The sequence below is a fragment of the Lonchura striata genome, chromosome 8 (assembly GCF_050655825.1).
Source record: "Lonchura striata isolate lonStrDom1 chromosome 8, ASM5065582v1, whole genome shotgun sequence".
Taxonomy (NCBI): Eukaryota; Metazoa; Chordata; class Aves; order Passeriformes; family Estrildidae; genus Lonchura; species Lonchura striata.
The window spans coordinates 22324904-22348236 of NC_140710.1; the positions used below are offsets into that span (position 1 = coordinate 22324904).

Consider the following 23333-nt stretch of genomic DNA (forward strand, 5'->3'; position numbering starts at 1 on the left):
TACACGTAAGTGAAATATTTAATGTCCATCATTCATAAAAGTTACATTGTTTACATAGGGTTCATTAGTATATAATAAAAATGTCATCTTAATGAAAGATTTTCTGGCAAGTCTTTTATATGTTAATTTGTTTAACATATGCTTTGGCTATACAGCTAAATAGGAATATATTTTAAAAAATCTTTCTGCAAATAGTTGCTTAACAGTTACAAAACCTCATTACTAAGAATTGGTTTCTGTTACACTTGCTTGTTGGCTTGTAAAAATCATCTGTGATTTGGATAGGGAATCTTAGGACCAACTTTATGTAGCAAATGTGCTCATTGCATAGTGACCATGTAAACAGCTCAGGGACTCACAGATTATATCCTTGTACTCTAAAGTCACTGTGTAAAGTACACACTGTACTGCTCATGTTTTCTTATATTGATGAAGAATTTGGGGATTGTTTTATTGTTGATGCTGATGGGAATTTCTTTGTAAAACAAGTCAGTTTTATACAAGAAGTTAAAAAATTAACACCAAAGGAAAAAATTTTACACTGTGCAATAGTATTGCTACTTCATTGTTTTTGATTTTAGATATATATATGTAGATATATATAGCATATTGGAACTGCACTGTACTGCTTTCTTTCAAAAGAAAAGTTTAAATTAGTTGGAACAATTTGCTATGTGTTTACATAAAGTTAACTATGTTTGCATCAAATAAAATGTTTATTAATGAAAGGTATTATACAAGAAACATCAAAGAGAAATTCATCATACAGAAATGTACACTATATGTGACAGATGGAAAAGTGCATGCAGAGTTGTCTCATTTTAAAAAAATTAATTTGGAAACAATAGTACTAAAGTTACTGAGTTTTGATTCCTATGATCTCAGATGAGTGGAAAGTTCTCCTTGAATTTACAAAAATCCATTTAACAGATATGACTAGTACACATTAGCAAGCAAGTGGAATGAATGCACTCAGATTTTATTTTACAAGTACTTGTGCTTGACAAATGTGATTTTTTTAAAAAAAGAAAAGGTTTCTTCGAATATGGGCTGGATAGATTGCTGCCAGGTTGCTCTGGTTTTATACATAGGTTCTCTAAATTTGTTTTTGATACCACACAATTTGTTGAAACCTTCAGTTCTGTTAATTAGACACCATAAAATAACGTATGTTTTGTTAACATTCAGGAAATTACATCGAGTCTTTTGTTTTAATTTTTTGGCTCATTAGATTTTTAAATGTATGATTATCATAACCTAATATTGTCTTTGTCTTCACTGCAGTGGATTTCCGATCAAACTTTTCCCCTTCTTTTAATACTTTAGGGAATTTTCAAACGTCGGGATGTTTGGCTGTAATGCCCCATGATTTGTTCTCCCTGAAAGAAATCATAGTGACAATTTATTAAACTACAGAGCAACCTGGCTTTTTGGGGTCTGCAATTCTATTTTGTGCTCAATATACCTAGCATTAAATCTTGATTCATCATACTATTTAGGTTATATTTGTCATGCAATTACTTTAGCTTCTAGTTTTCTGGCTCTTTTAGAGGGCTAAGACAGGGTTTCAGTATCAAATCAGTGGGGCATTACTTTGCATGTTCAAAAAAGGAGGTTAAAAGGCTAAAATCTAAATTTCACCAGCAGTAGCATATACATTGAATATGAAGAAATTGAAAACCTAAGAAGGAACTGTACTTTAAAATATTTAAAAGGCCGTGTTTCTGTGTTTAATACCAATTGTTCATAGGTACCGTAAAAGCAAAGAGACACACGGGTACATGTAGACCTTAAATTTTAAAAAAGAAACAAAACAAAAAGCCCCAAACGAAAACGAAAAAAAACTGATGGCAAATAAAACTCCTTAGATTCAAAATGGTTTATTCACACAAATTTAATAGGATATATCACAATTGTTTGGTCCATAAATATTTAGGGGAAATAGTTTCTATACAATGCATTTATCAATAAACAAAGAAACATGGACAATTTTGCTAGACCACTTACTGTACTATAAACACGAAGCTCAATATATAAGATTATTGGATTTATCAACTATATCTGAAAGAGTGCACAACTGCTTTCTATGACATGTTTGTCCCCTCTAACAGGATACACCATAAAAAGAGTTTCAGAAATAAGAGGTAAAACAGTACAAAACTAGTGAGGTGTCAAAAGGGCTTAAAACAGTTAATTTAACAAACAACACATATATCCTGATTTTTCACAAACTTACTCCCAAGGTATATCATAAGGCACATAGTAGAACTGAGTTTTAATTAGTCTACTTAATAAAGTAGATCTCTAGTACCATATATTGTTCTGTCAAAGAACAAAATTTATAAGTATCAATATTTTTACCTGTAAAAGTGTATTAATAAAGATCTCAGCCTTACCAAGGTCTTTTGGTCTGGTTAGTGGTAAATGCCCATAAGGTAATAGAAATAGGAAAAGTCAAGATTCAATATCCGTAGAAGATGATAACCATACTTGCTAAATATATAATGGCAAACACACCTTTCTTCTATTACAGTGTTAACATCTCTTCCGTCATCTTTTTTAAAAATAAGCTACTTTTCTGTGCTAATTTTCTAAAAACCCTGAGCAAAAATTACAATAATGCACTTTAATGTGGGCAGTGAACTGTCAATATGTAACCACACATTTATACAGCCAAAAAGGACACCTTTAAAATATATTAAATAGCCACTTTGACCACCAAAAAGAGATTTGATGGTGTCTAAAAAGTGGGGTATATGTGCAAAGTTATTCTTAACAATCCACTAAAAGCAAGACATAGATCTTGACTGGTTTTTGTTCGTTTTTGTTTCTGAGACTCTCCACAATCTAATTGGTGTTCAACTACAATAAAAGGATACAAATGAACATTCACCACTGCCCAGACCATTCAGACTTTTAGCTTAAATAAAACTAAAAAAAGAAAGATCACTATTGTAAACTAAGAAATGTATTCAGATCAGCATCCACAAGGCTTCTGAGTTTATCGGCTTTGAAGTTATTCACTGCCAATTCCTGGTTTTGTATGATTTTTGCTAACATTTTTTTCTTTTATACAAAGTTTAAAAAGTTAAAATATATGTTAGAGATATTAATGAACTGAAGATTTTAAGTTCCTGTGTTAAACAAAGTATCTGATACAATCTCAGGAAACATCTAAAGAAAATTCAAAATAGTGATGAATAAATTGTACTGAAAAATTTTTTCCTTAAACATCTTAATAAATTATATTTTGCTTATTTCCATTTTCCCTGAAAAAAAAAAAAAGTAGGATTTATCAAAAGTTCATTTGAATAGTACACATGCATACACCTTGAAAATTATTCTTGTGCTCCCTAAAGTAACTGGGCAACCTCCTGTTTGCTTTGGAGGTATGGCATTGAAGCCTTGTAGCCAACTGCAATTTTTATCTTCTTTAATTCCAAAAATTCAGAGCTGCTTGACAGACAAAAATTAAAACCCCTCCCTAGGCAACATTTCAGATCAGTCAGACTCTCCACTTACATTATTACTCCGCTATTGTTACTTTAATGGCATCCTTATAGGAGTGAGCTCACTCTGGAGGGTTTTTTCCCAATCTTGCCTCCTTAATGTGGGGCACAGATTTGGAGAACAATGGCCTGGTCCTGCCATCCTCACCCACACGTGCTCTCATCACTGGGTCTCCCTCCAAGTCCTCCATCCAGGCATGGCTTTCAGTGGTGGACAAGGATGTCCCAGCTGGGTGCAGAACTGGCAGAGGAGCGTTTAGCTATCCCAGTGAGACTCCCCAGTGCTCAGGGAGAAGCAGGCTTGCCACTACTGCATTAGGAAAGAGCACTGGCACTTCCAGTCTGACTGTTTCCGTTATTAGTTTAATTCATTTTGTATTTCTTTTTCAACATTTTAAAAATAAATAGTACAAAACTTTTGGATGCATTATGAAAATAAAATTAAATTTGGGGTTCTTAAATGCTGTAAGTGAGCATACAATCCTGAAGCAACATTCTTTTGGCTATAATTAAAATGGTTTTTATGTGGTTATCAGGGAAGAATAGAATCTTCTTTTTTAACAGGGGAGGAACAACCAATTTTTTTCAAGGTTCTGGAAATAAGTAACATACAATTTTAAGAGGCACTTATTAGAATGATTTATCACCTTCTCTTCAGTCATTCGATAAATTTAAAGAATTTGAGTACAATTTACCAACAATAAATGTTCTTATATTATAGCAACATATTACTTCAAACTCATTTGCCAGGTGGCTGCAGATGCTACACATCAAGCTGTTTATTTTCCCAAATATTTTGTGGGTTTGTTTGTTTTTAAAAAGGCTTGAAAATAATAATAATAATTATAATAATTATAATAATAATAATAATGAAGAGTAAGAATTTAAAAAAAAAAGGAACTGTTAGAAAAGGTTCGTTAAGGTAGTTTGTGAGGGGCTCCCGGATTCGTGGCTGTCCAAGTTAGAGGTCACTGATGTCACTACAGTGATAGTGGGATTGGTCAGGTCTGTTAAAGTGGTCGCAGTGCCGGGTGGAGTGAGTGCGCCGCTGTCTGCTGAGGGCGGTGCCGGGAGCGAGGTGCCGTCAGCTTTATCGACACCCCCATTCTCCTGCCGCAAAAGGTTCCTTCTGAATTTGGCTCTTGCGTTTTGAAACCAAACCTGCAAACCAATCCCAATGGATTTCTTTACCGATGCTTGTTTTGCTTTGCTTATTTTTGTCTTTGTTCTTGCTTTTTAAATTCATTTTTGATGTTTTGATTTTGTGTGGCACATCACCTAAGTCATTCTATAGCTTTTCTTGCTACTGGTGGTTCTGACTCTCTGTGTACAGGCCCAATGCTACAGGTGCTTACAGCCCTCAGAGAGAAGCCTCGAGAAAAATCTGCCCGATCACTTACCCAAAGAAAGCAACTCTCTTGATGGCCATGTAGTGTTTCTTGGGTTGGGTAACTTCGGGGTCAAGACACATAAAGATTGAGGCAAAGAGTGAGTGAGCAGATTTTTGCCAAGGCCGAAAGCTTGCCTTGATTATTTGAAAAGGCTGAAGAGGAAGGAGGGGTAATTACACCATCCCTGTCTTACAGATTGTTGATATGGGTCATCTAGTCTTTCTGTTCTGTAAGGTTCACTGGCAGTGTTTGAGGTGACATGTAACACGGACTGGAATTGCTGCTAATAGATTCTCCTTCTACCTCACTTGCTGCCCTTCTTTGGCACTCTGCGTGTAATACACACCTCATTTTAACTTCACCGAGCTATCACAGACCATATAGGGATTTTTAACATAATTTGCTAGGCTGTCCTTCACAGGGAGGTGCCTTTTGACTATGAAGGCCCTTAAGGAAAACAGTTGTCTAACAAGCATTGAGACGGGGAGCCAGCTGGTTCTGGAGGATCATATTGGTCAAAGCTTGCTTCAAACACATCGGGGATCTGCTGACTGCGGGGCCACATTAACTCCACCAGGGGAGCTCAAAGGCTTCACCCATAAAATCAGTAGATTTGCCACCTCTATCCTTAATGCAGTCACCACAGAGAGACCACCCACCCCCAGAGATCTACTGCGTGGGTAGACTCTGAAGACATGGTGAGGATGCAGCTAAATCATAAACCACAGTTTGATGTTTGGCTGCCTCAGGGCAGTAAGGCACACACATTTGGCACTTCTGCTATGTAATACCATACCCCTCTGCACACCCACTAGGGACACACCCAGCAAAAGTATTTCTATGTATATTGCTATAGTTACACATAAGGGGAAGGCTATTGGCTAGCAGGGGAAAATTCTGTCAAACCTGTGATGTGGCTTCTTACCTGCAGAACTCTCTTGGTCAGGCCTGTTTTCTGGGCAAGCTGCTTGAGGTCCTTGGCATCTGGGTTGTGGTTGATAGCAAAGTAGGACTTCATGGTACGAAGCTGGTGGTGTTTGAAGGAGGTACGCATACGCTTTGTTTTCTGGGATGGGGGATAAGGCTGCTGGTCTCTGTCCAGGTGATCTGCCTCATTCTCATTACAACCTGTTGAGTAAACAAAGTGGAACAAGCAGTTAGTGGCCTTTCATAGGATAAATGAATCAAGGCAAAAATCTTGAGTAACAGGAAGGAAGGAAGGAGGGAAGGAGGAGGGGAGGAAGGGAGGAAGGAAGGGAGGAAGAAAGGGAGGAAATGAGGGAGGGAGGAAGGAAAGAAGGAAGGACTAAGATGGTACAAGGATAAGTACAGATGTGATAACTGATGAGACCAAAAGAGATCCAGAATATTATCATTTCCTATCCTTATCCTATGTCCCCCAGGCCTGTACCTACTAAGGGCAGACTTTGAAAGTTGCCCTCCTTTGGCATTTCTTTCAAACAAGTCTTTTTGCTGAGGTGATGGTTTTGCTTTGAGCGCTCAAAGAGTCATTTGAAATCTCATTCAGATTTTGAAATCTTATTCATTAAAACATGGTTAGCTTGAGAGAAGAGTAAAGGTCAAACCAGCATTTTGAATATTCCTGAGCTTTTCCCCCAAATCACAAGCACCTATAAAAAGAGATGTAGAGCAGAGAAGTTTGTTATGACAGTTCATCAAGAAAGCTGATTTTTTTGCTGATAAAATGAATGCTTTGGACTCTGCCTGGGAGTTCATATGAACTGCTTGAAGCCCTTCATCTGTAAAACATATCCAGGAAGCAGTTGCACCAATATTTGATCCAGACCCCCAGTCCCAATGAGCAGTAGGTCTTAGTCAGTACTAGTTTAGGACATTTCTACCAGCAAGCAGCTAGGGGCTCAAAACTTGAAGAGTTTCTCTTCTCTCCCTGATTCAGTATTTTCAAAGTGTCTATAAAAGATAAGTTTGTTTCAGATTACATGCTTGTGGGTGTGAATTGTACACGAGGGTTGCAGCTGTTTTGGGATGGTAGCATCATTACTTCATATTGGAGAAAGAAATTACAGTATTAGCAAAAAGAAAAGTAAGAAATGCATCTGTACTTTTCAGATTAAACAAAAGAGTTAGCAATTTCTAGGATCTCATTTTATAAAGATAATTCAGTCACACAGGAGAAAATTAATGGTGTCATCAAAGCAGGGAATATTAATTAAAGAAGAGCTAATTAAAAATGTTTCAGAATGTCTGTAAATTAGACAGTTTCATTAGTTGCTCATTTTGAGTTTTGAACTGCTTTCCAGTAGCTACTGGATTATTTACATGGCCTAGCTGATCCCCATTCCTAATTGAGAGAGAGAGAGAGAAAGAGAAGAGAAAGAGGGAAGGCACACAATACAGAGACTGATGCCGGCAGTGCTGAAAACAGAGGCAAAGCAACTTGAAACCACAAGAAAATAAAAAGCTTCTTGAAGGTGTTTTCTCTTTTGAATTACAAGACAAGTCAACATGAACAGATGCTGGTAAGACAACACTTTGACAGAAAATCAGGTGAATATTTAATTATAGCTAGCTTTGCTCCTAGTCTTGGTAAGAAGCATATCTGTACTTTCAAACAAAGTAAGCTGACACTTCTGAAAAGACCAAGAGTTGAAAGTTGCCTTAAAAACAATTTCAGACCAGATTTGGATTGTATTTACTACTTGTTTTCACAAGCAATCATACTGCCTTCAGTCAAACTGCGTGGGCTGTAACTTATGAGCTGACATAAATCAGAGTACCAGAATTCAGTCCTCAGGTTTTACTTCAGAGTTGCAAACTGCTTGTTTGTGTTGTTTTTCTTGGGTTGCTCACAAAGTTCCTCAGGCTCCTCTGTCCTGCTTACTGCCTTTCTTTCTGTGCTCTACTCTTTTTTTTCTTCCTTTTCTTTTTCTTTTTGTCAGTGGTCTACTTTATTTTGGTTTTTATTTTCAAGAGAAAATGAGAAAAGGGCTCAGACAATCCTGGCTTATGTAATGGTTACAGCTCACTCTGTTTTATACAGTGTTGTGTGGTTTGGTCACATCATAGAGCAGAGTCTTACACTATCTCCTGGAGAACTAAGGGAAAGCACAAAGTCCGGCAAGACACTGCTTGTCTCTTTGCAGCAGGATTGGTGGATTGCTTAATTTTTGCTTTCAAAAGAGCTAGAACAGTTTGCTTCTTACTGTCAAGAATTCTTCAAGTGAACTCTTCATAGTTTTTCACACACACACATAATGAAATAAAGTAAATAGCTCTTTGAAGAACAGATGTGTAAAATATTTTCCTAAGGAAATCTTCTTCACCATCTCATTTCTATATCCTCTAAGCTGTAAGTCAACAGTTTCCCTTAAAATACATATTAATTATATGATATGAGATGTAATATAGAGAAAGCCTTGAATGTTTTAAGTACTTTTGAATAGTTTCTTCCATTTTTCACATTAATTCCAGACAGCTTGCAAGTATGAGTGATTCCTACCTCATAACATTTTGAGTTATTTATTGTTGTGTTTCCACTTTACAACCGAGGGTCTGTGAAAAAGAAATTAAACTAGCAAACAAAATACAGAATAGAAAAACTGTTGTAGTTTCTGCAGCACAGTCTGATTTTCCATTCTGGACCAGGGCTCAGCTCCCCTGTAACATAATGTGCACACAAATCTAAGCCAGGGCCTGCTGCATGGCTGTGAATACACACATGCTCATGCTCAGCTGGGTGAAACTGTTGGCTCCATCGGAGTTTCGTTTTTAAAGCTCGGGGTCGTTTTCCATAGTGGCTTGGCACATGGTTTGGACACGGCGGCTGGGGCTGTTTGGGCAGGTACTCGGCTCACGGGGGAGGCCACAGCCGCGGTGCCCCGGCCCCGGAGCTGCGGGCGAGGCTGCGGAGCGCGGCGCTGCCCGGCTCGGCGCGCCCTGGCGCAGGGCGGTGCGCGGGCAGGGCCGTGCCCGGGCTGTCCCCATCCCCGCGGGGCGGCACACCGCCGCCGCGGCCCGGCTGCGGGGCCCGCTGCTCCTCGCAAGGGGCAGCCACGCATCCCACATTTAATTTCTGCGGAGTGCTTGCCCTTTGTAAATGATTACGTGCAAGAGCAGTTACTGAGTCACAGGGCAGAGAACGAAAAATGTGTGTAGGGAAGCGGCTGCCAATTAGTTAGAGACTTTTTTCTCTCAAGAAGCGGTTTCATCTACTTCTACTAATTTCGTAGCTGTTCCAGATTCGCTTTCCTCCCCCTGGATTTAGAGCGCAGTGAGCTGGAGCCGTTTGCACCGGATGCACGGTTTGGCTACAAACTTTTTTGAGACCATGTGCATTATCTATTGAGACCATAAGAATAAAATCACGGCCCTAACAGAAGAGCTTTCTCAGCCATATAGCCTGAGTCCAAAGCATCAGAGCGTTTGTTGATTTGTTTTGGTTTGTTCTTTATTCTCTCCGCTGCCCGGAGGATTCTATGAGTTCTCAATGCAATGAGCTGTGTTTTCATAATGGGCGGTGCTTTTTAATCTGATTTGGAGTCAGTGGTACATCTTATATGGCCCGTTGTTGTAAAGAAGGGGAGTTTTAAGACCAGCACACAAAGATTATGTCTGCGTTCGCAAATAATGTCTCTCTTGAGTCCTGATCTGAAGTTTAAGGGGATGTTTATCATATCCACAACTCTTCATCTTACCATAACTTCTGATTGTAATTTTAACGCTGAATTGTCCCTAGGAATATTTCCCTTTAGGAATCTGGGGAATCGGGTGATGCTGTGTGGACCAGGGATAGAGACCAGAGCGGAGAGCGGGCACACAGGAAATCCACCATTGGAAGCTGGGGCTGAATGAATCCTGGCTGGGCTACAGGTTCCCTTTTCTTTAGCAGCTTTCAGGATTGATTGGAAGCCGCTCCGTAGCCAGGGATTCCAATGTCATCTTCAATTAACAAGGAACAATTAGCGCAGTGATTACCCTGGCTCCAAGGTCTACGCATCAGAGGAGATGAAATCGCCTTGCACAGCTCCCTGGTTCCCAGCTAAAGCCCGTTTCACGAGCGGCCCCAGAGGAGGTGCCGGGGGAGGGGTGGGGAGGGCAGGGGGGCGGTGGAGGATTCCTTATGGATCCGAGTGGCAGCGGGTTGAACTTGGTGCAGGAGAGGGAGCTCCGGGCCGAGAGCTGCGCGCTGTTACCGACCCGCGATTGTCGGAAGGGGAGGCCCTGACCCCTCTCCCGGCTCCCCGGTGGGGCCCGCGGTCCGCAGCCCTGGCCCGGAGCCCCCGGCTCCCTGCCCCAGCCGGGACGGCTCCACACCTCACGGGGAAGCACACCTTGCATCACTCCTGCTTCCCACGGCTTTCTTTCCTCTGTTACCGTCCGTGAGAAGCTTAAGTTTCCCTGAAACGATTTTGGAGTCAGGAGTTTGCCAATTCGTATTTACCCTTCCTGCTTTCGTCCTCCATCTAATGAAACTCTGCCTCAACTGCTTGGTCATACCTGAAACTCCTTTACCTCTGGCCACTAGCACTGTTTATACACGGTTTGGGTATTCAAGTGACTGGAGTTACAGAGGATATTTAATACAGGGCAACACTTGTTCCTTTCCTACTGCTGAGAGAACAGAAATCATTCTCCTTGATTACATTTGTTAGGGTTTAGTTACAGGAAACAACATTTATTCGTTGACCTCTTGTACAGTTTGATCATTTATGTGTCAGTAAAACAGAATTATTCAGCCTGAAGAATTAATCACTATAAATTCAATATATAAATCGAGTTATATGCATACTACATTGGCATTGTAGGAGCCATATATATATATAATTTTTATTCTATTTTTTACTGATTCATTTAGTTACTCCTAATTTGAGGTTTAAGTGGTGAAATTGTTTTAGCTAATCAAATATTAATAATGATAACTGTATCTCTGAGATTCCAACAGATGAAGCTATGTGGATTTGGGGTTGGGTTGGGGGTTTTTGGGGTGGTTTTTTGTTGTTGTTGTTGGTTTTGTTTTTGTTTTTTTTTTTTTTTTTGGTCTTTACCCTGGGAAGTGGCTAAGTTTGGGTCTTTGACATTAATAAGCAAAGACAGCCTTTGAGGAGGGCTGCTGTTAGCTTTCCTGCAAATGTTCCAACCCTCAGAGGGCTGTTTGTTTGATTTTCCAATGGTTAAGCAAGATTTGGCCTGGCTGAGTTATTCACGCACTGCCTGGCTGAGGGGAAGCCCGAGAACGCTCTGTTCGGGGGAGCGGGAGGCAGACTCGGCGTGTGTTTCCCACCTGAGTTGTAGCTGACGATGTCCACTCCCAAGGCAGGGCTCTTTCGTTTCCTGGGCCTCCCCTTCTGGACCGTGCCAGCGCCGTTGAAGTAAGGCAGGGCCAGCCCTCCGCTCTTGGCAGCCAGCTCGGTGTAGCTCAGCTGAGGGGGATATTCTCCTTGCAAAAGGGACTCGAAGTGGGCCCTGCAGTAAACCAGGTTGTCCTTCATGCCAAAGTGATCGCCCGTGGTCAGAGTCTTGTTGCAGGTGGTGCAGGTGAAGCAGCTCAGGTGATAAACCGATTCCCTGGCTCTCATGACCATTTCAGAGGCTGAGATCCCAAGGTGGCAGCGGGCACATCTCTGCACGGAGAACCTTCTGAAGGAAACAGAAAAGTGGGCATCAACTAGAACGGCAAGGGCAGAGCGTGCCCCGGTGCCTCCCGCCTTCCCTCCCGGCCACGTGAGGGAGCCTGTCCCCGACAGGGTCGCGCCCCCCGGCCCCAGGACGGCCCGTGACACCGGCTGCGGCCCCGGCCCGCCTGGTGCCGGGACAGCCGCAGGGAGCGGGCCCTGAGGCTCTCCCCGCCGAGCCGACCGATCCCGCCAGGGCTGTGCCGAAGGCCCCGCCGCTGCCCGTGAGCGGGGGAACCGGCCCCGCTCTGCCGGCGCTCCTGTCAGGACGAGAAGAGCCGCGGGGCTCTGGCCAGCGGGACAGCTGCGACACAGCGGGGCCCGCTCCCGGCCCGGCCGCGGGGCTGGGCGGGGCGCGGGCTCCGGCCCTCGGGAGAACCGGCCCGCTGCGGCCAGAGGGGAATTTGGGTCGGGTCTTTGCGGAGGGAAACCGCCGAGCAGCGGCAGAGCCTTCGCCTGTTTGTGCACCGCCACACATGCTCACTCAGCGCTCCCCTGACGGCCCGCTCAGCGCGGAAGCGTGCGAGACTTTTCTGAGGGGACTGAGGATTAAGGAATCGCTGACTGCGAAAAGCTACCTTTGAAAGCCCGTGTGGAGAAAAGAGCGTTTCGGTTCACAGTGCCTTTTGAGGGGATGTGTTTTGAACCCATGAGGACTGATTGCTGTACCTGTAGTAATCCTCCTTGCAGTAAATACTGCCGTCCTTGGCAAAGCAGGTGAGTTCTGACTCCAAAGCCAGTTTACATTCACAGCACTTAAGACACCTGAGGTGCCATTGTTTGTCAACAGCCAGCAGGTAATATCTGTCTGAGATCTTCCCTCCACAACCAGCACACAAAGCAGGCTTCTCGGGGCTCATGGGGGGCATGTTCTGCAAAACAACCACACCACAAGGGATGAGACAGGGAGAGAAAGGCAGGCAGGCAGGCCGGGCTGCGGACGGGTCCTGCGCAGGGCCCGGGGCTCGTACAAAGGCACGGCTCTCTGGGACCAAACTCCTGGCTCCCGGCGGGAAGTTTAAGGGGGAGCCGGGACCATCCCCGCCAGTAAAGTGTTTACCGTGATTCACAGTAAACCCATCCTAACGATCTCGCGTCATTGCAATACGTGAAAGCAATGGATTAGGCCGCAGTAGGAAAAGCAGAGCCCATTATTTTCTAAGGATCTGAACTTAAAGTCTGAGGCTTCCCCATTTTTTTTTTAGCGTTGTAATCTTAAAGCACTTCACAGGAAAAGCATTTTAAAGCAGAAAAATACCGGTTCGCTGTTCCTAAAGTTTATGGCAGAGGGTTCAGGCTTGCACTCATTGTGTGGTAAATTTTCACACGTATTTAAACTATCCGCAGCCGCGTCTCTAAAGAAATATAGGCCTTTTAAAACAGGAGTAAGAGAAAGGAGACAGGTGGATGGTGTAAAGAGCAGCGAATATGAACGCTCCCCTGCCCGGCTAGGGATGTGGGCAGAAAGGTGGCATGGGCTGGTTTCAGCTCAGACCAGTATCTTTTTCTCAGTAAACTTCTGCGAGTTCCCATTGATCTGCTCCCCACGAGGAGTGCCGCTCGGGACAAAGGGAGGCAGAGGGACGGCGGAGACAAAAGCTCGGCCGTGAAACTTGGGGCAGCTTTTGCTGATAAAGTAACAGGGGGGAAAAAATCCCAAACATCTTGTCCTAAAGTCTAAATTGTTTTAAAGTGGCAACTCCGCATTCATTTTTCAATCTGAAGTTGTGTTCCCTGCCACTTTTCCTTTTTAGCAATGGAAAGGTGAGTTAAATTTACATTTCAAATCCTCATGTAACAAAGCATGAGTTTATTTAAGAGAGGGGGTAAAGGACCCTATGTCCCAAAACCTAAAAACAGTTTTCCAGGCCGTTACTTTGTGCGCAGAGCCTTGTGCGCGATCGGCGGAAGCCCTACAAGTTGGAGAAACGGAGATCTCGCTTTGCACAAAGCCCAGCGTGACACTCGATTTCTCCGCCATCCCTTAGTATATATCTGAAAACTTTGGTCCTTTTGAGTAAGTAAAGAGGAGATGTTACTTTCTAAGCAAAGTAGTCGGCCGGCATAACACTCAGAGAGAGCGGTGCCTCTGTATCAATCACACACTTCAGACCAAAGACAGTTACGAAAAGTAAGTAGTCGCGGTTTGAGGTTTAATTTAGGAGGTGCCAGAAGCGCAGAATAAAAATAAAGCACACCTCGGGAGCTCCAGCTGCAGCCCTGCTCGCAGGGGCAGAGCGGCCGCAGGCAGCCGAACGGGGGCAAAAGACTGCTCTGCCACAAGGGCTGAAACCCCGTCCCTGTTACGGCTTAGAACAGCTTCCCCGCTAATCCAGAGAGCACACGCGGCGACATGGATTAGACAAATATAAAACCGAGCCTGGCCAGCACAGCACCCAGCCTTACGGGTGGGTTTACAGGGAGCGTCGGAAGGGGTTCCACAAACAAGGGGTGACAGGGAAGGGACAGAGGGAAGCAGCGTCTTTCCCTTCCCCAAAGTCAGGGTCTGGCCCGATGGGGGTCCATGCTTGCAGGGATTCCCTTGCAACGAGCGCCAGCTCCATTCTTACCGTATCTCGGCCGTTCATCTGTCCCCCTTTGGCCAGGCGGGACTCGGTCTTGGATCTCCTCTCCATCTCCTCCATGATTCCTTGGATGTGGCCTCCGGAGATCCCGTGGAAAAGCATGGCTGGGGGACGGAAAGGACAAGTATTTTCTTCTGCTCTGCACCCCACTATTTCCATATACAGACCCCAGAGTCTTTAGATCATCCAAAATGTTTACACCGAGGCGCACAGCGCAGGGAGGGAAGTTGCAAATAGGAGCTTCTCTTTGCGCAAGCACTGAGGGCTTCCTGAAGATGTGCAGAAAACAAACAAGGGGGGAGAAAATGTAATAATAATTAGTTTAAAAAATAAAATAATAAAAGCTAGCTAAAGGATCTGTTACTGTTCTGGAGAGCTGGGGGCTTCTGACTGGAGAGACTTGGACTTGGGGCAGTAGAATCAGTCGGGAAAGGATATAAGTTTTGAATACAAAGAAAGCAAAAAGAAGTGCTATTTTCAGCAGTCCCTGGTTGCTTTAAAGTTCCCAGTGCCTGTAGGTTGGATTTGGGACTGCTGCTTTCCGGAGCTCTGTCCAATTTGTTAAGAGACTAAAGCCAGCCCATTTTTGATAATTTAGTAGGAGGAGTTCTCTCCCTTGAGCTGCCACTGATTTTTATTCAGACAACAAAGACCTGTCATACTCCTCTCAACCCCTAGTGATGGGCAAGCAGTGACAAACATTACGGTCGGGGCTGTGGGTGGGGTGGGATTTATTACCTCCCCCAAACACAGAGTCCCGGGAGTTGGCGGCGACGGCGCCCGGCGAGGGGCAGGGTGGCCCGCTCTCCCCCCGGGGGCCCCGCTGCCCCCGGGCCGCGCCGCGGGAACCTCCGCTCGGGCCGGCCCCGCCGTGCCCGGCTCCGCCGCGGGAGCGGGAGAAGGAAGAGCAGCGCCGGCGCCGGGCAGCCGAGGCGGGACGGAGCGGCCGGAGCGCTGCGCCGGGCCCCGGGCGCTCCGAGGCGCTGGGGCCGGGGGTAGCGGCGGAGGCAGGGGCGGCCCGGGCGGTCCGAGCGCTTTCCCGGGGCGCTGCCCGCCCCCTACCCCGCGGTGCCCCCGCCCGTCCTCGCAGCAGGATGCGGCCTCTCCGCGGGCACTCCGCGGGCCAGTCCCGACCGGCCGGGGACGCCCTGGCGGGACTCTCTCCCCTCTCCCTCTCCCCGGCCGCGGATTGCGAGCGATCATTGTGTGCAGGGCACCGGGCGATGCATTCCTTCCAGGCTAATCTCTCTGTCTGCTCTCCCTCCCCTCCATTCCCCGTTTTCCTACTTACTTTTCACACCACTCTTCCTTGCCTTTCCCTGAAACAGCTGCTGGCTGTTTCCTGACACCTCGATCCCTACAGAAGGATCTTCCTGGCGGCAGTCCTGCGCTCCCTGCTCCCTGGGGAACACTCCACACCAAACCCTAGCGCGACTAGTGAAAAAGTACCCCAGCCCCCACTTCCTTTCCAAGGCATCCCAGAGCCATCCTCAGGGGCTCCTCGAGTCACCTCTTCCATGTAACCCAAGATTCAAGCAGCAAGTTTCCTCCCCTCTCTTTCCCCTAAGTAGCTAAAATTAATGTTATTTGCAGATTGAATGTTGTTACATTCCTCCGAGTGCCAGAATACAGCTCATAAAACACAATTTCACACAAAGATGAAGTCAATCAAGTGAAATAAGCCGGGATTTTTTTTCTCTGTTGGCACACTAGACCCTGGACAGCAGGGCTGCTATTTACTGTAAGTAATGTAATTAGCCCTTTTGGATGGAAATCAATGTGTTGTATATATGTGTGTGTTTTAATAAGAGAGTAATGGCTATAAAACCAACGAGTCTCAAAAAGGGCTGAGGGAATCTCCTTTAAAAAGGGCAGATCCCTCCAGAAGCCGTAGTCTTCTGCAGAGCACTCCCGGACTGGAAGAAAATAAATATCTGTGTGTGGGGAAGGAGGAGGAAAAGATAGGCTTTCCTTGGAGAAAACAAGTCAATTAGCACAATAAGACATCAGGAAAAATAAACAAGGTGATTCAATCCGGGATGCGGGAGCTATTCGCTCGGGATCCCCAATCCTCCTCCACCTCCTCCTTCCCGTCGCCGCTCCGGGACGCCCCGGCTGCTCGGGCAGACGGGCGGAGGTGCTTCCCTCTCGCCCGCAGCCCCGCCGGGGAACGGGAGCGCGCCCGGCTCCCCCGCGGGGCTGCGGGGCCCGGGCCTGCCCTGTTGCGGGGCCGGCGGCTTTGTCGAGCGGCCCGGGAGGAGGGAAGGGAAGCGAAGGGAAGGGAAGCGAATGGAAGGGAAGGGAAGGGAGGGGCGGCGGCGCTGCGGGCGGGGACGAACCCCAGGGCGAGAGGGTTCGCCCCGCTCGCCCTGCACCCGGCAGGTACCGCCGGCGTGCGCCCGCCTGGCTCGGAGAACCGCAGCGGTGTCTGTCGACAGAGGTCAAAAAATATCCCTTAGAGACGAGTTTGTTTCTAATCGTTGCATATAGTCTTGGCACTCTACAAGCAGGTTCAGGGTTTGTTCTGGGTGTTTTCCCCTCCGAAGGAAATTTTTCTTTATTCTCCTCCAGTTATGTTGTCGGGGTAACTCACCCTGACCCTGTTTTCATGTTGCATGTGCTCTCCTGGAAATGGTCTGCATTTCCCGCGGCGTTCGGGTTGCTAAAGGCACCCCGGCATGTGCCAGGCAGGAGCCTCGCCGACCCCCACCCGCCGGGCCGGCCCCGCAGAGCCCTCTCGGAAGCGCCGCTGCCGTCCCGCTGTGACCGTGCCCCGGCCGGGCTGAGGAGCGTCAAACTCATCGTGCCCGCCGGGAGCGGGGAGGGGTCTGGGGCAAGCCCCCGGCTGCCGCTGGGCCCAGTTCCATCGGAAGCTAAAGTGGGGATCCTGTGCCCCCCGAGCAGATTGTGCCCCCTTCTCGGGTGCCTCGGGTGCGGGCACCGCTGCCCTCTCCCCCATTTATCTCGCGTTTGCTGTCTCGGGTTCACTGAAACGCTCTGCAGGTGCGGCGTCAAAGCATCCAAGGCAGAGACACGGAAAATATTGCTTGCTAAATTCCCGTCTCTACCTTAGCTCGACGGCGCCGTTAGGAGTAATTGGGCAGACTCATAACAAAACTCAGAAATGACTGAGCCTCCTCCGGTTAGACACACTTAATTAATTAGAGGGTCCTTTCTTTCTGCTCCATCAGGTACGGTTAAGGATACGCTACTAGCTACTGCTGCTCCAGTAAAGGAGGCCAGGGGTTTCCAAGGCGTTTTCTGATTAACATCTTAATGCTGGCAGACCACTTCTTACCTAAAGGGACACAAAAAGTTTGTTGCTAGCATCAAACGTGACTTCTCCATTTCCAAAAGGCCTGTAGGAGATCAAGGTAAATCTATTTCAATGTTCCTGAGATCTCATTCCTCGCTGTGAACGGGAGCTCCGCTGCTCTAAGGCAGGCTGGTAGCGAGAGGTTGCCATTATAGCACGAGGGATTCCGTACTGTTTTGCTGGTTTGCTTGGGGGGTGGGGGAGAGAAAAGCTCACAAAGAACACGACAGGAAACCTAAAATCCAAATCTACGAGCCTGTCCCTCATGAATCCATAGGCATTAGCACTTTGCCTGTGAACGACAGTTTCTCATCGCAGGGCGCTTTTATCTCTTTTTGCCGTAGCATTTGAGAAAGAATATCTGATGTGCACTATTCAGAATATTTTAGTAACGTGACAGGCGCTCTCGGTTTTTTCCGTTCTGTAAGGCTCTACCCGAACTCCCCAAGCTAATGGGGGGCTGATGGGGAGGATGAGGGAGGTTTCCACAGGTACAGCGTTTGCCTGCCCACGCAGGGCTGGAGAGCTCCCGCGGACATCCCGCTGGCCCGGCTGCCCGCAGCTCCGCGGGCGCTGCCTGGAGCTCCTTCCACCTTGGCAATTAGCGTGTGCCCTGGGAAGATTTCAGCGTGCGGTCCCTGCGATCCGCTCTGCCAGCGAGCCCGCGTTCTCCCTGGCCACGGGCTACGGGCTAAAGCCTATCTCAGCGTGAACGATCTTGTGTTTAGTTCGGAGGATTTAGGACAAGGTCTACATGCAAATTAATAATTGACCAACAATAATTAGGAGAAAGGGGAGGGTGTTCGGGCGGGGGGTGGGGGTGGGGAGGAGGAGGTGTTCTTTGAGGAGAAGTGGTTTGGATTTCGCCTGCCGCATTTGAGGCCGTGGCGTGTCCGGCTGCAGGCGCAGGGCACTGCCCGAGCCAGCCGCCTCCCGCCCCGCAGGGCACCAAAGCTTCACACCCTCTCCGTCAGCACCTGAACTTTTCAAGACGCTTCCAGTTTAATCATTTCCAGAAATTTAACGCGCGTAGTAATAACAGCAACAGGATTACGATCCTGTTGCCTGCGAGTCGGGTGGTTAAAGCCAGGTCTATTTTTAAATCCTAACGCTATTTTCTGCTCTACGAGCTTGTGGTGGAGTGCAGTGCTATTAATGATCAGTTTCATCTCTTTGTAGAGTCCGCGGGCACTGCAACCAATCTAGACACAAAGAAGGGAAATTTGAATAGAATTATATCTCTTGGTGGTGCCACCAAATGTAGCTAATACCATTTTCAGTATACAAATAGGTTGCGGTTTATTTCATCTCAATTTTAAATATTATTTTCTCTTTTTAAAGACATGACTTAAAATTCCACTTCGGAGTCAGATACAACGTATTTTATTTTACCATCACCATCTTTCTCCTCCCTTGAGTCCTCTCGAGTGTTCCGTAAAGCAACTTTCGGATCGCTATGCTAGGGACATGTTAAAGCCCGTGCATCGCAGCCAGACTCGGGCTCCAGCCCCTCTCCTCCCTGCCGGGCTGCGCGGGGCTGGCCGTGCGAGGGACACAAGCGCAGGGTGCCTTTAACCGTAACCGGCATCGGATTAAAACTCCCCAGACCTCCAATGTGCTTGTAGCTCCCGGAAATCTGAAAACATGTCAATTAAGACACGTATTCTTCTGCTTAGGGAGATGCTATTTAAATAAGAAACAACTAGGTGTTTTACATAGTTATCCCAAATATCTTCCATAGCCAAGCGCTGTGACCACAAACAAGTGATCACACAGCCAGAAGAAAGCAGGAGAGGCAGATTATTGTCTAACATGAAACTGTTCACCACCCAGGACCTCAGCAATGTCAGCTCCATAGTTGTCTGGTATTAGCTGAAATCGTATTTGCACTCCGCTTGTAATTAAGCCATTGGAAATGATCATATTTTACTGCTTTTGAAAAGGAATCCCTTACCGACTGGATTACAGACAGGTGAAAAAAGTAATTCCATTAAAAAGAAAAAAATAAAAGAAGCACAAAAGAAGGGGCATTTTTTAAAATTGAGCTGAAAGGCTCAGGCTTCTCAAGCTGAGCTATTTTTCTGTTAAAACATAGATGCATGAAATGTTATCTGCGAATACACCTGGGGAAAGTACCGTTCTGTGTTGTTAAAAAAAAAAAAAAATCCCAACCAAACAAACAACACCACGACGCCGAAGAAACACCCTGCAAATTACATCCGTGAGGTCCAAATAGCTGCATTGCTAGCAAAGACTCATGCAGGAGCTTACCTTGAGACCTTAGAAGCTTCTTCCAAAATTGTACCCTCCTTAATGAGTGATGAGGGATGGGTTTTGAATGGAGAAGAGACGCAATGATCTAGCCAGTAGATGGAGGTTGTTCCTTGCTCCTAGCAGAGGATCCCTATGTTAATTAAAATAAACAAGCTGCTTGGTGGAAAGATTTTTTTTTTCTCCCTTCTCTCCCTCTCTCTTCCCGCCCTCTGCATAGCCTCTGATACACAACTGACGTGAATTTCTAACCTCTGACCTTTCGCCAATATGCACTGATACCTGCCTTTTATTTTCTGTTTGTTTCTAAATATTTCCGAAAACAAAATAAATAAATAAGGAAGAAGGCTGAATGAAAGCAAAAAAATTAAATCCCACCTCTCGATTTTGGCTGGTTTGCTGGATTTTCTTGATTAGCTATCTCAGCTCCTCAGTAATCAGGTGAGGTGTTAATGGGGAGCTGGTTGTAAATAAAACTAATAAAGCAAAGAACATATTAGGAAATTAAAAAAAGGCGAGGACTGAGAGGCTGTTAAAAATATTGTAGCGAGCTGAGCGTTTCCCCATCACGTCGTTTTTTTCGTTCTGTGCTTATTCACAGCTGAGCAGCAAACCCCGGGTTGTTGCCATCTCTCCACATTATTTTTTTCAAATCGCATTGAACCAACCATGGACTGCATCAACCCTTCCCACTTTCATAAAAAGCCTCTCAAATGGAGTCGCTAAACAGCAAACTTCAGCCTGATCTGATGTGATATGATATACGGATTCATGGAGCGACCTCGCTTTGCCAAACCCGATGAAACTGTGAGTTGTCATGCAATACTACGCAGTCAAACCTGGGATAATTGTAAAAGTGAACCCAATTTAACCCATTAGAATAAAATCAGATGCCAAGATGAATCGGAATCATTGCTTCTTAGGTGACAGTACTGATGACAATTGATCCACCGGCTCAAAACAATAGAAGAATATAGGGTCGGGAGTAATTTCTCGTACTTCTCCCAGGGGGAAGCGGGGAGCCGTCGGGGAGGCAGGAGCCGGCTCCCGGCCGGGCTGCGGCCGCGCCTCCCGCCGGCCCCGGCGGAGCGGCTCTCGCAGGAAGGAGCTCCCTGCGAGGACCCTGTGGCCGGGGAGCTGTTTTTGCAGCAGCCGCACGAGATGACTTCTCGCTTTAGCTTTGTTTGCCCGTTCCTCTTAACTCCTGCGACAGTTTCTGTCCTTCTCCCCTGAGCCATGTGACCCTCAGGTCTACGTGGACAGCTTGGTAATCTATCTGGGGAAAAAAAAAAAAAAAGGCAAGGGATGCTAATGATCTTCCTTGGAGTTTGTCAGCGGAGCCCCGGCGGCGAGCGGAGGAAGCAGGGCGGACTCAGCTTCCCGCCGGGGTGCGCACCGGCGGGCGGGGGTGCGGCCGTGCCCGCTGGGCAGAGCAGCGGTCCCGGTCTGCTCCGGCTCTGCCGGCGGGCGGCAGCTCGGCAGCAGCCGGGGAGCGGCGCGGTGGCACCGGGAGCATCTCTCCCCGCCCCGGCTCCGTCCCGGCCGGCGGGGGGGGCCGCGCCCGCCCTCCCGCGGGCAGCGCTGGGGAGCGGGGGCAGCCCGGGGCGCCGCGGCGTGTCGTGCCCGCGGTCCTCGTGAACGCGGGCGGGCAGCAAAGGGCACATCCCACGCCACAGCAGAGGCTCACCTGGAGAAACCGGCCAGGGACGTGGGGCAGGGATGTGTGTGTGTGTTTGTGTGGGCACTTCTGGTGGAGAACCTAAAAGCCTAGTACGTCTCTGCAGGAGGAGTGGATTTAGGGCAGGGACCACGAGCTTCCATCACGCAGGGCTTGCTATACCAGCTCCGGGGCCATTGCAAACCCGTCTTGCTCCCGTGGTTTGGATGGCGAGAGCTTTTAGAATAAGGTTTCGTTAAATCCGCTGGCGACCAGGAAGTTTAAAGGCATCCCGAGCAAAAGTGGGAGCAGCTCCCAGGCAGGGGCAGCTGGATCCGTCTGTTTGTGCGTGCCGGGAAGCGGCTGAGCGCGCAGGGAGAGAGCGGCCTTCATGGAACTTGCTGTCTTCTTAACCTCCCTGAGAGAGCAGCCGCCATCTGCGCCAAGGTACAACAATAAGAATTATTAGTATCATAATCACCACGTTTGTTATCGCTGCGACTTTGAGGGAGAAGCCCAGCCCCGGCTCCGGCCCCGGCCCGCTGGACGCCCCAGTTGTGGACTCTGCCTCGTTCCTCCTCTTATTCTCTAAATCGCCTAAAATATTTTTTGCCCCCAATTACCAGCGCTCTGATAGGAGCAGGAGGCAGAGGAATATGCAAGGCTCATAATAAGCCACCTGCTGCGTCGTGCCTAACTCATGTTATGCTTTATTTCATTACTGCTGCCGCGGCAGCAGCACCGGCCCGTGCGTTACAAATTCCCCACCCGGCGCAGACAGCCGGGACAGGACCCCGGCACGCCGCGGGGCCGCTGCTCGGTCAGCCACAGGCACCGATGCTCGGTTGCTGCTGTCGGAACGCGGACCCACGGGCGGTACCTCGGTGCGGGCCCCGGTGCCGCCCGCTGCTGCGGGACGCGCAGCCCGCCCGGCCCGTTCAGAGCTGTCTCTCCCCGCAGTGACCCCCTTCCACCTATTCGCATGCCCACGCGAAGCTATATAAACAGCAGTAATAGCCTCATACATTACACCAGTATTTGTTAGCACGACCATTCCGAGTCATTTCAGATATTTGGACTCGGTCTGTTCAGTGTAGCTTCAACCTATTGGCTTGCCAGCGAGATGTTCATATGGACCCAGTTGCTAAAACCATGAAAACAGACTTTAGCTCTAAACTGTGCTACTCTCCCATCTGACGGATGTTAACACACAAATGAAATCCATTTGGATGTTTTTTTGTTACCAGAAGGCTGCGCTGACGTTCAAATGATCTAAATCTTAGCATCTGGAAGCCTGTACAAGCATTTTTTTCCCCACTGGAATAGGTTTCAAGACATTTCGTTCAACCCAAGCTGAGGAAGGATCAAAAATGGGACACCAGGAAACTGACAATAGCTTCCCATCTAAATGAAACTTTGAAAGTACCAAAAAGAAACAACAACAACAACAACAAACCCCTAAGCCTTTCCATTTACTACAGTCCCTCTGGGTAATCCCAAACCCTCCCAGCCAAGGTCCATCATGGAGCTGCTGCGAGCCACCGGGATGTCCCAAAGGCCACCACGGCCTACGAGTCCCCCCGCTGGCAGAGCGCTCCGCGGAGACAGCAGGCCAGCTTCATCTCAGCAATACTTCTTGGGCTGGGGATTCATTTAGTGTTTTCTAGGCGCAGCAATTCATCGACGCTATGATAGAACATGTTGTGTGAGTGCCATTCAGCCTTAATGAAGATCTGTGGGAGAAGTCGTGCGAGACAATAAATACAGCGGTCCGGATGTCGGTGACTTTAGCAGGAAATAAAGGAGGGCTCCGTGTTAATGAAACAAAGATGTGGGAGCTCCTGGCAAGGGCCTCGAATGTACAGGAGTGCTTAGTACCTCCTGGATGCTCATGAATATCTGTGGTGTGCTTTACACTTCGCATTATGTTTGCAAACCGAATTCTTTTGTC

The 23333-nt window shown here is 47.1% G+C and overlaps 2 protein-coding genes across 9 annotated transcripts in view; one reads left to right on the forward strand and one right to left on the reverse strand.

The window, feature by feature from the left end:
• LHX9 (LIM homeobox 9) lies at nucleotides 1-23331 on the reverse strand. 8 transcript variants are annotated; one of them, XM_085586006.1, is made up of 8 exons: nucleotides 21413-23194; nucleotides 20104-21001; nucleotides 19726-19858; nucleotides 14124-14242; nucleotides 12223-12425; nucleotides 11163-11518; nucleotides 5826-6028; nucleotides 1-1379 (listed from the first exon to the last, which is right to left on the reverse strand). In XM_085586006.1, the coding sequence occupies exons 4-8, from the start codon at nucleotides 14238-14240 to the stop codon at nucleotides 1323-1325; spliced, it is 936 nt and encodes a 311-aa protein (XP_085442132.1). In that variant the 5' UTR covers nucleotides 14241-14242; nucleotides 19726-19858; nucleotides 20104-21001; nucleotides 21413-23194; the 3' UTR covers nucleotides 1-1322. The 8 variants fall into 8 exon arrangements, with proteins under 8 accessions (XP_085442132.1, XP_085442130.1, XP_085442131.1 ...); XM_085586003.1 differs by lacking the exon at nucleotides 1-1379 and adding exons at nucleotides 1865-4670; nucleotides 14338-14407 and having other exon boundaries at nucleotides 19726-21001; nucleotides 21413-23331; XM_021547439.4 differs by lacking the exon at nucleotides 1-1379 and adding an exon at nucleotides 1865-4670 and having other exon boundaries at nucleotides 14124-14407; nucleotides 21413-23330.
• The window catches only part of LOC146766774 (uncharacterized), a 27726-nt gene continuing 27550 nt past the window's right edge, over nucleotides 23158-23333 (forward strand). The window contains exon 1 of the mRNA XM_085586036.1: nucleotides 23158-23241. Coding sequence (XP_085442162.1) covers nucleotides 23158-23241 — 84 coding nt within the window. The remainder of the gene's footprint in view (nucleotides 23242-23333) is intronic.